Source organism: Peromyscus californicus, unplaced genomic scaffold (assembly GCF_007827085.1).
Source record: "Peromyscus californicus insignis strain IS unplaced genomic scaffold, ASM782708v3 Scaffold_2__1_contigs__length_46816999, whole genome shotgun sequence".
NCBI lineage: Eukaryota > Metazoa > Chordata > Mammalia > Rodentia > Cricetidae > Peromyscus > Peromyscus californicus.
The window spans coordinates 28,150,388-28,164,317 of record NW_026294540.1 but is presented as its reverse complement, the minus strand read 5'-3'; the positions used below and the strand labels follow the sequence as shown (position 1 = coordinate 28,164,317).

At 54.9% G+C, this 13,930-nt stretch overlaps 1 protein-coding gene across 4 annotated transcripts; it reads left to right on the top strand.

Annotated features, from left to right (window-relative positions):
* The first annotated feature begins 2,995 nt into the window (after positions 1–2,995).
* On the top strand, positions 2,996–13,386 carry Nyap1 (neuronal tyrosine phosphorylated phosphoinositide-3-kinase adaptor 1). Of its 4 annotated transcripts, none has more exons than XM_052754093.1 (7): positions 2,996–3,131; positions 4,391–4,542; positions 6,034–6,389; positions 7,455–8,960; positions 9,929–10,141; positions 10,709–10,818; positions 12,361–13,386. In XM_052754093.1, the coding sequence occupies exons 2-7, from the start codon at positions 4,475–4,477 to the stop codon at positions 12,610–12,612; spliced, it is 2,505 nt and encodes an 834-aa protein (XP_052610053.1). In that variant the 5' UTR covers positions 2,996–3,131; positions 4,391–4,474; the 3' UTR covers positions 12,613–13,386. The 4 variants fall into 4 exon arrangements, with proteins under 4 accessions (XP_052610053.1, XP_052610056.1, XP_052610054.1 ...); XM_052754096.1 differs by having other exon boundaries at positions 2,997–3,131; positions 9,932–10,141; XM_052754094.1 differs by lacking the exon at positions 2,996–3,131 and adding an exon at positions 3,304–3,436.
* The last annotated feature ends 544 nt before the right edge of the window (positions 13,387–13,930 follow it).

Here is a 13,930-nt window from a genome sequence, read left to right as displayed (position 1 = left end):
GACAGGAGGAAAGAAGGGAAGAGTCCTTGGTTAGGCTGGGGGTGTAGTTTAGTAGAATGCTTGCTTTAAACAAATGAAGCCCTGGGTTCCATTTCTAGCATCAGTAGGTCATGTATAGTGTGAAGTGGTACCTTGTACATAGCGACCGGGCTACATAAGACTCGGGGTGGTGGCACACAATCTTTACAGCATTTAGGAGGCAGAGGCAGGTAGATCTCTGAGTTCAGGGCCAACCTGGTCTACATATCAGGTTCTAAGACAGCCAGGGCTACACAGAGAACCTTGTCTAGGAAAAAAGAGAGAGAGAGAAAGAAAAAAAAAAGAACAAAACAAAAATAATATCTGCCCCCCCCCAAATTTTTTTTTAAACCTTCACATTATCTCATAGGGAAAAAAGATGGTGTGGATGTAGATTCAGTGAAGGAAACTGAGGCCCGGAAGCATCCACTTACTTTTCTAAGGCAAAATTCAGGATTAGATGGGGATATCTAGACTCCTTGCTTTAGTTCACGTAATTTGTTCCCTTTTTTTAAAGACAAGGTCTTATATAGCCCAAGCTAGTAGCTAAAGTGAACTCCTGATCCTTCTGCCACTATTCAAGAATTACAAGCGCGTAAGCCACACCCGACACTCTTATTGTTGTGGTAATGTTGGTGACGGTGCTTTATGGCCAAGCTACACTCCAATCCTCTTTTTTACTTTTGTTTGTTTGTTTGTTTGTTTGTTTGTTTGAGACAGGGTTTCCCCATGTAGCTCTGGCTATCCTGGAATTTGCTCTGTAGCCCAGGCTGGCCTCGAACTCTGGCTCTGCCTCCCAAGTGCTGGGATTAAAGGCGTGTGCCACCACTGCCCATCTCCTCTAACCATTTTTAAAGTTAAGCAAATATTTTTATTTATTAATTTTTGTTTTTTCGAGACAGGGTTTCTCTGTGTAGTTTTGGAGCCTGTTCTGGATCTCGCTCTGTAGACCAGGCTGGCCTTGAACTCACAAAGATTCACCTGCTTCTGCTTCCTAAGTGCTGAGAGTAAAGGCGTGCACAACCATGGGCAGCAAATTTTTTTTTTTTTTTTTGGGTTTTTCGAGACAGGGTTTCTCTGTGTAGCTTTGCGCCTCTCCTGGAACTCACTTGGTAGCCCAGGCTGGCCTCGAACTCACAGAGATCCGCCTGGCTCTGCCTCCCGAGTGCTGGGATTACAGGCGTGCGCCACCACCGCCCGGCAAGCAAATATTTTTTTAAAAAAGCAATTCCTAGCTGGGTGTGGTTGTACGCACCTTTAATTCCAGCACTCTAGAGGAAGAGGCAGGTGGGTCTCTGAGTTCAAAGCCAGCCTGGTCTACAGCGCCACAGCCAAGGATACAAAGAGAAACCTTGTATTGAAAAACTCAAAAAAGGGGCTGGAGAGATGGCTCAGCAGTTAAGAGCAGTGGCTGCTCTTAACTGGGTTAAGAGGACTTGGGTTCAATTCCCAGGACCCGCATGGCAGTTCACAACTGTAACTCTAGTTCCAGGGGATCTGACACCCCCACACAGACATACATGCAAAACATCAATGCATATAAAACGAGAATAAATAAATCATTTTTAAAAGAGAGCAATTCCTGCCCCACCCTGTCTCATCTATTTATTCTTTATCTTTCTGTTAAAATTCATCCACACTCTTGCCTGTCTGTTTTGCATTGGCCACAGTAAACAATGACTGTAGTAGCCAGGCCCCCCTACGGTTCAAGAAACAAGCTTTCCACACACCCTCGCTCCTCCAGACATGAACCCTATATGGGGCTCTAGACTTATGAAGTGCTCACAACCCCTCTTCCTTCCTAAGGACTTTGTTTACACAGTCTCATGTAGGCCACATTGGCTTTGAACTTGTGTAGCTGAGGATGACCTTGAGACTCTCTTTCACTTCCACCTGAGGAATGCTGGGATCACAGGTGTGTCCACAGCGCGCCATCCTTCCAATAACGTTCATTGAGGCAGGTATGAAACGAGGCATGGCTCCGACCAGTAGTGAGATGTGCTTGAGGCCACACAGCACACCTGCAAAGACTTTGCCGCATTGCAAAGCATCTACAGGTACCAAGGGTTAGGAAGATGTGCATACTGTGCAGGAATCCCATTTTTCAGTCAGTGGAGGGTACAGCCGAGGTCTTCTTGACGCTAATTTACCCAACCACGGGGCTACGTGTGAAAACTGATCCAAGCAAGGAATTTGTCAACGGGCTGATGAGAAAAGGTCAAGGGAGGGGAGGGGTGAGGTCACATCCCTAAACCACTGCTAGGCGGTGCCTGGGGTGGTCTCCCGGTAGAGGCCAGCCTGGTGCGCCCAGATCCTGACGGGCGGCGCCCACGGAGTCAAAGGTTAGTAGAGGATGACTTGGACTGTGGGGGCGGACGTGCGGAAGACTTTGAGCCCCACACGATGGAACAAGGTCCGGGCGCCCGGGAGGCTGCAAGGGGAGGAGGCCCAGTACCAAGCCAGCCAACTCTCCCGTGCCCTCCCCTCACCTAAGGGCGGGGTGGGGGTGGGGGCACGGCAGGGACTAGGCCGAGAGAGCACGCCCCCTGCTGAGCAGATGCGCCGATCTCGGGGCTGCGGACTCGGAGCCCCTCTGCCAGCCTCAGCTCTTGGCAGCACCCAGGGACCGCAGCCGCAGCCTCCCACCCGGGAGCGCTAAGGCGCACCGGGTTCGCGGGTGGGTGCGACCTCCAGACTCCCGCTGGGGGGCGCCGCTGAGCACTGCGTTCCGCTTAGGGCTTGGGAGACCCAACCCAGCACCGCCCGGCAGGGCTGGGGGGCTCGGGTCGGCTAGGATCAGACACCCGAAAGCTGGGGAGCGGGACTCCCGCCCTCCAAGACCTTCCTCTCAAGCTCCCTTGTCCGCTCCGCAGGTCCTGTGCCCTCCACCCCAACCTGCGGGTGCAGCGCTGCACCGCCGTTCCCGCTCTGTCCTTGGAGGGTGTGGAAGGGTGGGTTTGGGGCCGGGGGCGGGTCTGGGGGCGGACCCGGAGGCGGGGCTGTCTCTGCGGCAGGGCCCAGTTCGGCTCCCCCGGTCTCTCTCTGTCTCTCCTCCTCCCTCCTCCTGCTCCGGGCGGAGCCCGGCATGGGGGGGCCGGCGCCCGGCAGGCCAGGTACGGTGATGTAGAAACTGGGGAGGCTTCATGCAGGGAGGTGGTGATGGGGGGACTAGGGGCAGGGAGGATTGGCGGGGCGAGAGGCGGAGACACCCAGGGTAGCAGGACAAGGGGAAGAGGAGGGGGTGCCCCGGGAACCTGGGGCCCTTGGATGGAAAGGGGGGGGGGGGGGATGAAGCAGGCCAGGTTTGGAATAAACTGGGAAAGGAGGAGGACGGCTGTGAGGAGGGGCTCCAGGGAGGAGACGTGAGGCTGAAGGCGAAAGGGAGAGTCTGTTTGGGGGAAGGGACGCAGAAGCGCAGGTATGGAGGCCGCAGCCCAGAAGGTTGCTATGGGGCCAGGCTGGAGACCCCCGCCCTCGCCAGGGTGGGATTCAGGGGCGGGACTACTAGGGGGAAGCCGGGGGTTCTCCCAAATCGTGGAGCAGAAAGAAGGTAGATTTGATTTGGGCCATCAGCGAGAGGAGGGAGGCAGAAACCGTTGCTGAGGGACCAGGGAGCTGGAATAGAGGTGGACGGAGGTCCAGGCCCGGGATTGGAACAGCGGGACTCCAGGGAGTGAAGGTAGATGGATGGATGGGATTTTTAGTTACCCAACTCATTATCACCATCCTTCCTTCACCATCCCCACCCTGACCTGATGATCCCCCAGTAAGCCTCAGGGCCCAAGAGAGGGTAGCAAGCCTAACTGCCCCCCCTTCCCTAGCTGGGTGCAGTGTACGCAAGTAGGCCCAGAGCACAACTCCTTGTCTGTAGGTGTGGCCAGTTCCATAGCAGATTTGTGTGCTAGAAGGTCTGTGTGTATCGGTGGGTGTGTCGGTGGGTGTTTATGTCTGTGTGTTTGCTGTTCCTGGGTTTGTGTTTACCTATGCCCCTCTCCGTCTGCCCCTGTTTGTAGATAGATCTGTGGCGGCGGCGGCGGGGTGGTGTGTCTAAATGTGCTGTGTGCTTACAGAGTTGCTGTATATTCGTGAGGTCTGCCTGTCTCTGGTGGTTCAGGATGTATTTACACAGGATGGGGATCTGTGTCAACCTGATCTCTCCAGAGTGGCTCCAGACACCTTTGTCAGGGTGTGGGACTCTGTGCACACAGACTTCTACGTCTGTCTGTCTGGGAGGGGTCCTGTAGACTCTGTTGGATATTCTCTGCCTGTGTTTTCCTCCTCTGAAGACCCAAATCATGTCTCTGCTCCCTTTTTCTCCCTCCCCCAACCGTATCTTGCCTTTTCTCCTTCTCACCCATTCCCCACATTCAAGTGGATCCGGGACCCAGGGAGGGCCGCCCCCCGGGCCTGGTGGCGTTAAGCAGGGCCCCTCAGCCCCCACCTCCTGCCTCACGACATGAACCTTCTCTACCGAAAAACCAAGCTGGAGTGGAGACAACACAAAGAAGAAGAGACCAAAAGGAGGTAAGGCTAGAGCCCTCGACTGTCCGTCCCACGGCCTGTTGCACGGTCCCCCCCGGGCCGTCCCCTTTGGCTCGGCCACAACCCCTCCTGGGGGCCATCAACCTGTCACCAGTGAGAGTTCTTTTTCCCCCTCGATTGATTTTCCACTTAGCACAGAATGGCTGCAAGTGCATATGCTTGGGCCCAGCCTTATTCCGGCTCCCTGAGAGAGGGGTATGGCCAGGGGCATGCCTTCCAGCTTTGGAGAACCCCATTGGCTTTTCCCTCTGCCTACAGCCCCCAAGTCACTCCTTCTCAATCCTCTTTTCTGTTGTTTTGAGACTAGCTGCTGGCTTTCCTCTGTCACCTGACCTTGGAAAGGGCAGGCCCCACCATCCTCACAGGGTCTGTGGCGAGGGTCATTTTAGGGGCCTCAGGAGCATTCATGTCTCTCCCACCCAGTCGCCCCTTTTGAGGGAAGTGAGTAACTAAAGAGGTGCGTGTGTGTGTGTGTGTGTGTGTGTGTGTGTGTGTGTGTGTGTGTGTGTGGTTAGGCTAGGTCCTACGGAAGAGCCAGGTGAAGACCCCCATGCCCCTCACTCTTACATCCCTACCAATCTTTCTCCTTGCCCTCCCAGGAACCCAGGCCTATTCTTCTTCCTCCTCCTCCTCCTCCTCCTCCTCCTCCTCCTCCTCCTCCTCTTTCCCCTTTGACTACACAGCCTCTTGGAGCCTGAGTCAGAACCACCTCCCAGCTCCCTTCTCCCTCCTCGCAACTGTGGAGTTTAATTCTTGTTGTTAATTAGATTAATCAGAGCGATCACTACAGCGATCTCCCCCTAATGAAGGGTTAGTAGACGGGGCCTTAATGAGAGCCCACCCCACAGCAGCTCCCCTGTCTCTGCCAGCCACCCGCCTTCACTCACCCGGGACACAGAAAGGGAATAGGAGTGAGCTGGGGAGGCTGACAGAGAGAAGGCAGGAGGGAGGGAGGGAGGGAAGGAGGGAGGGAGGGAGGGAGGAGAGACCCAGGGAGGCTGCTCCTGGTGATTCAGGCATCACACCCTGCCTCTGGAAGAGGTGGCCTGTGATGTGACTGAGGCCACAGGAGCTGGGCATGAAGGGAGACCAGAAGCCAGGTGTGGGGGAGCGCAGTGGCAGGTGTGTCTGTCTGCTTGTCTGTCAGGTGGCTGTTGCCTGGACTGTGTCTCTCCACACAACGGGCTGTGTACTAATTAGGTGGTCAGTCAGTCTTATACAAACACCATTTCTTCCATTTCTCACACCATACGCTGACCCCCCACCCCACCCCCCAGTGCCTGGCTTTTCTTAAATCCAAATAATCTGCCTGAAAGCGTTCCTACCTTCAGATGACACTACCCCATGCTCCTGTCCCCCTCACTGGAGAAACAGTTGCTCTACCCTTGAAAAGGCCATCTTCTCCTGAGATGGAGGCAGGCAAGTTGGAGGCCTGATGTCTAACTTCTGTCCCATCCTGTCTTCTCTCCTTAGCTCCAGTAAAGAAACAGCCCCCACAGGCCCAGTGGGGCCTGGGGCTGTCCCAGGGCCTGGGGTCCGAGTGCGGGACATTGCCTCGCTTCGAAGGTCCCTCAGGATGGGCTTCATGACGATGCCCGCATCCCAGGAACACACCCCTCACCCCTGCCGCAGCGCCATGGCCCCACGCTCTCTCTCCTGCCATTCAGTGGGCAGCATGGACAGTGTAGGGGGTGGGCCTGCAGGAGGCGGGGGAGGTCTCACAGAGGACAGTAGCACCCGAAGACCACCGGCCAAGCCCCGGAGACACCCCAGTACCAAGCTCAGCATGGCAGGCTCAGGGGCAGAGACACCACCAAGTAAGAAAGCAGGTGAGAGAACCACCCTGTTCCCCCATCCCTTCTCAGGGGAAGCTAGCAGCCGGCAGGATCCATTCCAGACCAGGGGGGTGCCTCTGGGAGGGTTCATTCAACCAAGAGCCAAGGAAGTGGAAGGTTCCATTCTCAAAAGGAAAAGGGGGTTCCTTTTAGCTGGACCTCAGATGAACCATTCAAGGGCAGGAGACACTCCCTAAAAAACAGTTCTTAGGAAAGGACACAAAGGTGGGTAGGAATTGCAGATCCTGGGATTGGTAGTGGGGGCTGAGGTAGGATGCTTGAGGCTAGCCTAGGGTACATGATGAGACCCAATCTCAAAAGGAAAAAAAAAACAAAAAAACACCAAACAACAAACAAGGAAACCTGAAGGAAAACAAAAGCAAACCAACAAAGCCCTAGACATGGTAGCACCGGCTTTAATTCCAACACTCAGGAAGCAGAGGCGAGAGGATCTGAGTTCAAGGCCAGCCTGAACTACATATCCAGGCTAGCCAAGGGTACATAGTGAGACCCTGTCTCAAACAAAACAAAAGGAAGAGCGAGAAAGAGAAAGAACAGGACTGCCTTGTAGAAAAGGAACTTAGCGGGGTCTGAGTGGAAGGTTATGGGAAAGGTGACTGGACAGATATGTCCTTGAAGGTGGGTCAAGAGGTCAGGAAATTACCCGTTTTACTATAGAGTGAGTTCAAGGCCAGACTGGGCAACTTAGAGGCCCTATCTTAAAAGATAAAAAAAATTATTTAAAAAAACAAAACTGGGGATGTGCTTTAGTGGTAGAGCTCCTGCCTGGAATCCCCCAGTGAAGGGCTGGGGTGTGGCTCAGTGGTAGAGCACCTGCCTAGAATCCCCCAGTGAGGGGCTGGGGTGTGGCTCAGTGGTAGAACACCTGCCTAGAATCCCCCAGTGAGGGCCTGGGGTGTGGCTCAGTGGTAGAGCACCTGCCTAGAATCCCCCAGTGAGGGGCTGGGGTGTGGCTCAGTGGTAGAGTGCTCACCTGGCATGTTAGATGCTCTGTATTCAATAAGTTCCATTTCTTTTTCTGCTTCTCACCCTACTTAGGCTCTCAGAAGCCAACCCCTGAGTGCCGAGAATCTAGCCGGAAGGTTCCACCACAAAAACCCAGGCGAAGCCCCAACACCCAACTGTCTGTGTCCTTCGATGAGTCTTGTGCCCCAGCCCCATGTCCTCGAGGGGGGAACCTGCCCCTGCAACGCCTCAGCAGGGCTTCTCGAATAGCCGGAGACCTGGATGCAGGTGCCCAAGAAGAAGAGCCCGTGTACATTGAGATGGTGGGGGATGTCTTTCGTGGAGGAGGAAGAAGCGGAGGAGGCCTGACCGGGCCTCCTCTTGGAAGTGGAGGCCCAACCCCTCCAGCTGGTGCCGATTCAGACTCTGAAGACAGCGAGGCTATATATGAAGAGATGAAGTACCCCTTGCCTGAAGAGGCAGGAGAAGGCAGAGCCAACGGGCCCCCTCCATTGATGGCACCCTCCCCTCCACAACAGCCTCATGTCTTCCAGCCCCACCCTCACCGCCGTCCAGCCTCAGCCCTCCCGAGCCGGAGGGATGGGACACCCACCAAGACCACTCCTTGTGAAATCCCCCCACCTTTTCCCAACCTCCTTCAGCACCGGCCTCCATTGCTGGCCTTCCCCCAAGCCAAGTCCGCTTCACGAGCCCCTGGCGATGGGGTCTCAAGGCTACCGGTCCTCTGCCACTCCAAGGAGCCAGCTGGTTCCACCCCAGCTCCCCAAGTGCCTGCACGAGAGCGGGAGACACCTCCCCTGCCGCCTCCGCCTCCTGCTGCCAACCTGCTGTTGCTGGGACCATCGGGCCGAGCCCGGAGCCACTCAACACCATTGCCACCCCAGGGCTCTGGCCAGACCCGGGGGGAGCGGGAGCTCCCCAACTCTCACAGCATGATCTGCCCCAAAGCGGCAGGGGTATCGGCAGCCCACCCTGCCCCAGCTGCCTTGCTCCCCGGCCCCCCCAAGGACAAGGCCGTGTCGTACACTATGGTGTATTCTGCGGTGAAAGTGACCACACACTCGGTCCTGCCAGCTGGCCCGCCCCTGGGTGTTGGGGAGCCAAAGACGGAGGAGATCTCAGTTCTCCATGGAATGCTGTGTGCCAGTTCGAGGCCCCCTGTACCAGGGAAATCCAGCCCCCATAGTGGGGCTATGGGTTCAGCAGCTGGGGTCCTCCACCACCGTAGCTGCCTGGCCTCCCCCCACAGCCTTCCGGATCCAACTGCAGGCCCCCTGACCCCCCTCTGGACCTACCCAGCCACAGCAGCTGGACTCAAGAGACCCCCTGCCTATGACAGTCTCAAGGCTGGGGGGGTGCTGAATAAGGGCTGTGGAATGGGAGCACCGTCCCCCATGGTCAAGATCCAGCTGCAAGAGCAAGGGTCTGATGGAGGTGCCTTTGCCAGCATCTCCTGTGCCCACGTTATCGCCAGTGCAGGGACACCAGAAGAAGAAGAGATGGGCGCCGCATTTGGGGCAGGCTGGGCTCTGCAGAGGAAGGTCCTGTATGGAGGGAGGAAAGCGAAGGAACCGGACAGTGAGTGAGGAGTGGGGACTGGGTGTGGGGGTGCCCCTGGTGGTGTGGGGTTGGGGGTAAATACTGAAGGGAGGTATTTAGAAACCGCAGGTCCATTGTCCTGACCTGGGAAGTTTTCTGGGAGACCAGATAGATGGGGATGGGGAGCGGAATGAATGAATGGATGGAGGAGGGGAGATGCCTCTGAATGTGTTCAGGAAAGGTAGGAAGGTCTGGGATAGGGGCTGGGGTAGAATCCAGCCTCATCCCGCTCCACCCTCCGCCCCTCCCTTCCTTGGGCTGCAAGGGTGTGTGTTTGTGAGTGTGTGCACACTAGGAGCTAAACACAGCTGCCTCCCAGCTATTACCATGGCAACCCATCCAGACAGGAGTGAGAGGAGAGGGAGGCCCCTACCGTTGCCAGGCAACGCAATGCTCTGCCAGGCCTGCTCTCAGAGATGGGCTTAGTTCACATACAGCCCTTCCCCCCACTCTATACACTCAGCATAACCCTCCCACCCCCTTTCTGAGATCAGGATTTGGGATTCTCCCCACTGAGAGACGGCACCCCTGTTTTCCAGGGTGTTCATTCTAACCCTATCTGGACCTGGAGAGGTTTAAAAGCCAAAGCTAGGGTAGAGAAAACCCCGCTGGCCAGGGGCAGGGCTTTCTGAACAGAGCACATACACATGATTCTGAGCCCCAGTGATGATAACAATGGGTAGAAGGGGAGATGACAGGGCTGGGTCTGGTGTGTGTGTGTGTGTGTGTGTGTGTGTGTGTGTGTGTGTGTGTGTGTGTGCATGTGTGTGTGCGTGTGTGTGTGTGTGTGTGTGCGCGCGCGTGTGTGCTGGGGGAGTGAGAGGCAGAGCCTCTCCCATTCCTGTGGTGATTTGCAGACGGGCCACCCATGCTGCATTGTATGTGCCTGCTGGGGAACAGAAAGGCCCCTCCCGCCTGCAGACACTGAGCTTTTTCTGTTATCCCAGCAGAAGTCGAGGACGGTGCCCGGGCCTGGACTGACAGTACAGAGGGTCCAGGCAAAGTAGAGCATGAGGACAGGGGCCCTGTGGCATCAGGGATTCCTGTGAGGAGCCAGGGGGCAGAGGGTCTGCTGGCCAGGATCCACCATGATCGCGGAGGGAGCCGCACAGCGCTGCCAGTCCCTTGCCAGACTTTCCCAGCCTGCCACCGGAATGGAGGTGACACCTTGCCCTCATACTCTGTACAGATACGGGTGGGTCAGGAATCTGCCAGGGTCTACCTTGGACCACCCTGCTTGACTTTCTATCAACTCCGTATGGCCATATCAACTCTATGGCCATTAACCTTTGAAAAATATTTCTTGTAATTTGAATGGAACCCAGGAGTTCCCTCATGCAAGGCAGGTGCTCTACCACTGAGCCACACCCCAGCCCTTCACTGGGGGATTCTAGGCAGGGGCTCTACCACTGAGCCACACCCCCAGGCCCTCACTGGGGGATTCTAGGCAGGTGTTCTACCACTGAGCCACACCCCAGCCCTTCACTGGGGGATTCTAGGCAGGGGCTCTACCACTGAGCCACACCCCCAGGCCCTCAGTGGGGGATTCTAGGCAGGTGCTCTACCACTGAGCCACACCCCCAGCCTAGAACCCTGAATCTCAACACTGTATCTCTATCTTCTTTCCATTGATGAGGCAGGGGACAGTTTGGCCTATAGCCTCCTCAGGGAGGTGAGGGACTAGGCATCTCTAGGTCTCTCTTCTCATCTCTGGTTTTTGGGCCTAGATTTCACAGGAGGGTACCGCCTGGGTCGCTCTGCCTCCACTTCTGGAGTCCGTCAGGCTGCGCTCCATACCCCTCGACCCTGCAGCCAGCCCAGGGTTGCCCTGAGCCAGGTGAGATCTGGTCTTTGTTTTATCTTTGAAGGAGCAGCTAGAAAAGAAAGCTAGTGTATGGAAAGAAAAGGTAGACCCACTCATTCACCCCTGTAGCCCAATGCTCTAGGGAAGCCAAGAAAAAAAAAAGAATTCATCGGGAGTTGGAGGCCAGCTTGGGCTACATTTAAAAAAAAATACTGTCTCAAAATACCAAATTAAATAATTTAATAAACAGGGCAAGAAAGGAGTCAGGGCACTGTAGGGCACATACCTGTAATCTCAGTTTGGGAGGTCGGGGCAGGAGGATTGGAAGTTCAAGGTCATCTTCCCTGAACTACATACTGAGTTCCAGGCAAGCCTGTCTCAGAAAAGAAAAAAAGAGAACAGAAAAAGGAGCTGGAGAGATGGCTGAACAGTTAAGAGCAGGTTCTTCCCCTGCAAAGGACCAGAGTTCAATTCCCAGTACCCACACTGGGCAATTCACAGCTGCGGGCAACTCCAGCTCCGGGGAATCCCACGTCTTGCAGCCTCCAAGTCCAAACGTATAGCATATACTCACTCAGGCACATACACCAATAAGTGAAAAAAATCTTAAAAAGCAGGTGGGCTGTGAAATGGCTCAGGGGGTCAAGGCACTTGCCGCCGCCATGCCTGACGACTGAGTTTGATCCGCAGAAGCCACGGGGTGGGAAGGAGAGAGCTGACACCCAGAAGATGCCCTCTGACCTCCATGAGCTGTGGCACGTGCCATCCTCCCAGACACAAAATAAATGAAAGGCTTTTTAAACTGTTTAGTAAAAAAATAAGAAAGGAAGATGGATGAAAGAAAGAAAGAAAAAAAAAGTCAGGCTGGCCTGCGCAGATTGAGAGGAACGGGAACTAAAAACAAGAAGGGTAATAGACAAGTTTCCAGGAGGGGGCAACTTAACATGGTCACAAGTAGGGTCCTGGGCGGTGGCAAGTCTGGGCAGTGAGTAGTCTTTGGGGTACCTTTAGCGACTTAGGAAAAAAGACCCCCTTCAAAGACAAATTTGAAAAATACATGTCTGGTCTGGAAAGACTAGTATTTTTTGTTTGGTTGGTTTTTGGCTTGTTTTTTGAGACTAGGAATGATCTCATGGTCTTCTCGAACAAGATCTTCATTGTGGGGGGGGGGGGGGAGGTTGGTTGGTTTGCTGGTTTTTTGAGACAGAGTCTCTGTGTAGCCCTGGCTGTCCTGGAACTTACTCTGTAGACGAGGCTGGCCTCGAACTGGGAAATCTGCCTGCCTCTGCCTCCCAAGTGCTAGTATTACTGGCGTTCTGGGAAAGGTTTTTTTTTTTTTTTTTTTTTTTTTTAAGAGCTCCTTCCTTAGTGCCAGGCAGGCCTAATCTAACACCAGAGCATATCACTATGGAAAGGGTGCCCAAGCTTGAAACCATCACGCCCACCGCCTGGGCGAGGGGACCCGATGCTGGCCTGGGGGAGGGTTTGTTTCTATGGAAGGTCTTTGGTTTGGGCACAAGGTCCTTAACACTCCCTGTCCCACATATTTTTCTTTCTCTGGGGTTCCTGGCACAGACCCACCCTGTGCTGCCTCTGCCCCTGCCGCCCCAGCCTGCCCGGGAGCGCGATGGCAAACTCCTAGAGGTGATTGAGCGTAAACGCTGCGTGTGCAAGGAGATCAAGGCACGCCACCGTCCCGACCGGGGGCTCTGCAAGCAAGAGAGCATGCCCATCCTCCCCAGCTGGCGGCGGGGCCCCGAACCCCGCAAGTCCGGCACCCCGCCCTGCCGCCGGCAACACACGGTCCTCTGGGACACTGCCATCTGAGGATTCGGGCGGCTTGGGACGCCTGGATTCGAAGGGGAGGGGCCTGCCCGGGTCTACTTGAGACTTGAGAGGGAGGAACGAGGAGAGAGGGTTCCTACTAGGCCCATCGTGGGGACTTGAGGTGCTATTAGCATCCCAAGTAATTTGGGGGAGGAGGAGGGTTTGCTTGATGTTGGAGGGAGGGGTCTGAGCGTGTAGACCCCTCTTTAAGTGAAGGCCAAGGTGGAGATCACCACGGGGAAAGGCAGGGTTTGGTGGAAGGCGGGGGTGGGGCATATTGACTGGAGAGACAGGGAAACTAGCTCTTTTATTGAGAGCCAGGGGGAGTGGGGAAGGGTATTTATTTTGTTATTTATTTTAGTCTGGAGGGCAGTTCTGGGCCCTTCTGACCTACTCCTGAGCAGGAGGTGGAGAACCGAGGCTAAATTTGCACCCTCCCCAAGGCCAGTGCCTAAAGACCTCCGCCATCCTTGCCCAGCTAAGAGGGGAGGATGGGTCCTGCTGGGGAGCGGTCAGAAGGTAGAGGCTCAGACAGTGACAGTATTTATAGTTTTCCCAGAATTTGGTAGTGAGTGTGGTCTGCTGTAAAACAGGCATTTATTTAGTTCTGGGGTAAGGGTCTAGCCAGGGATGGGTGGGATGATAGGGAAAGAGGGGAAACTTAAATGGGTGGAGGGGGGCGGGTATTTATTTAAATTAAAAATAAAGCTGTCAGGAACATTTTTTAATTCCTTTCTTTTCAGAATAATATATTAAAAGACTCATGATCCTAGAGCTGCCTTGTTATATTTCCCCCGTGTGCTCTGTCTTTTTCAAGGGCTCCTTTTCCCACAATGCCCTGGGTGGGTGGGAGTCCAGGGTGCCCCCGGGAGCTGCCATGATCCGTCACAAGGAAAGGTAGAGTTTTAGGTAAGTGGGAATTCCATCATGCTGTCCCATCACTCTGTGTGTGTGTGTGTGTGTGTGTGTGTGTGTGTGTGTGTGTGTGTGTGTGGTGAGCACACTTGTGTACTTGTGTGTGCCCCCTAGGGTATGAACACGTGTTTGTGAATGTGTGCACATGAGTGTGGAGGTCAGAGACTGGTCTCGGGTGCCTTCCGGAATCCTTTCAGTGAACCTGGAGCTCATTGATTCTGATAGACTAGCTGGCCAAGAAGCTCCAGGGGTCTGCCTGTTTCTATCTGGGATTGCAGATGTGGATGCCTGGTTTTCGCTTGAGAGCTTGGGATTCACACTCAAAGCCTTGTGGTTGCTAGACAAGCACTCCATCAGCTGAGCTGTCTCCCCAGCTCCGGCCACTCCATTCTTCCTGAGCATC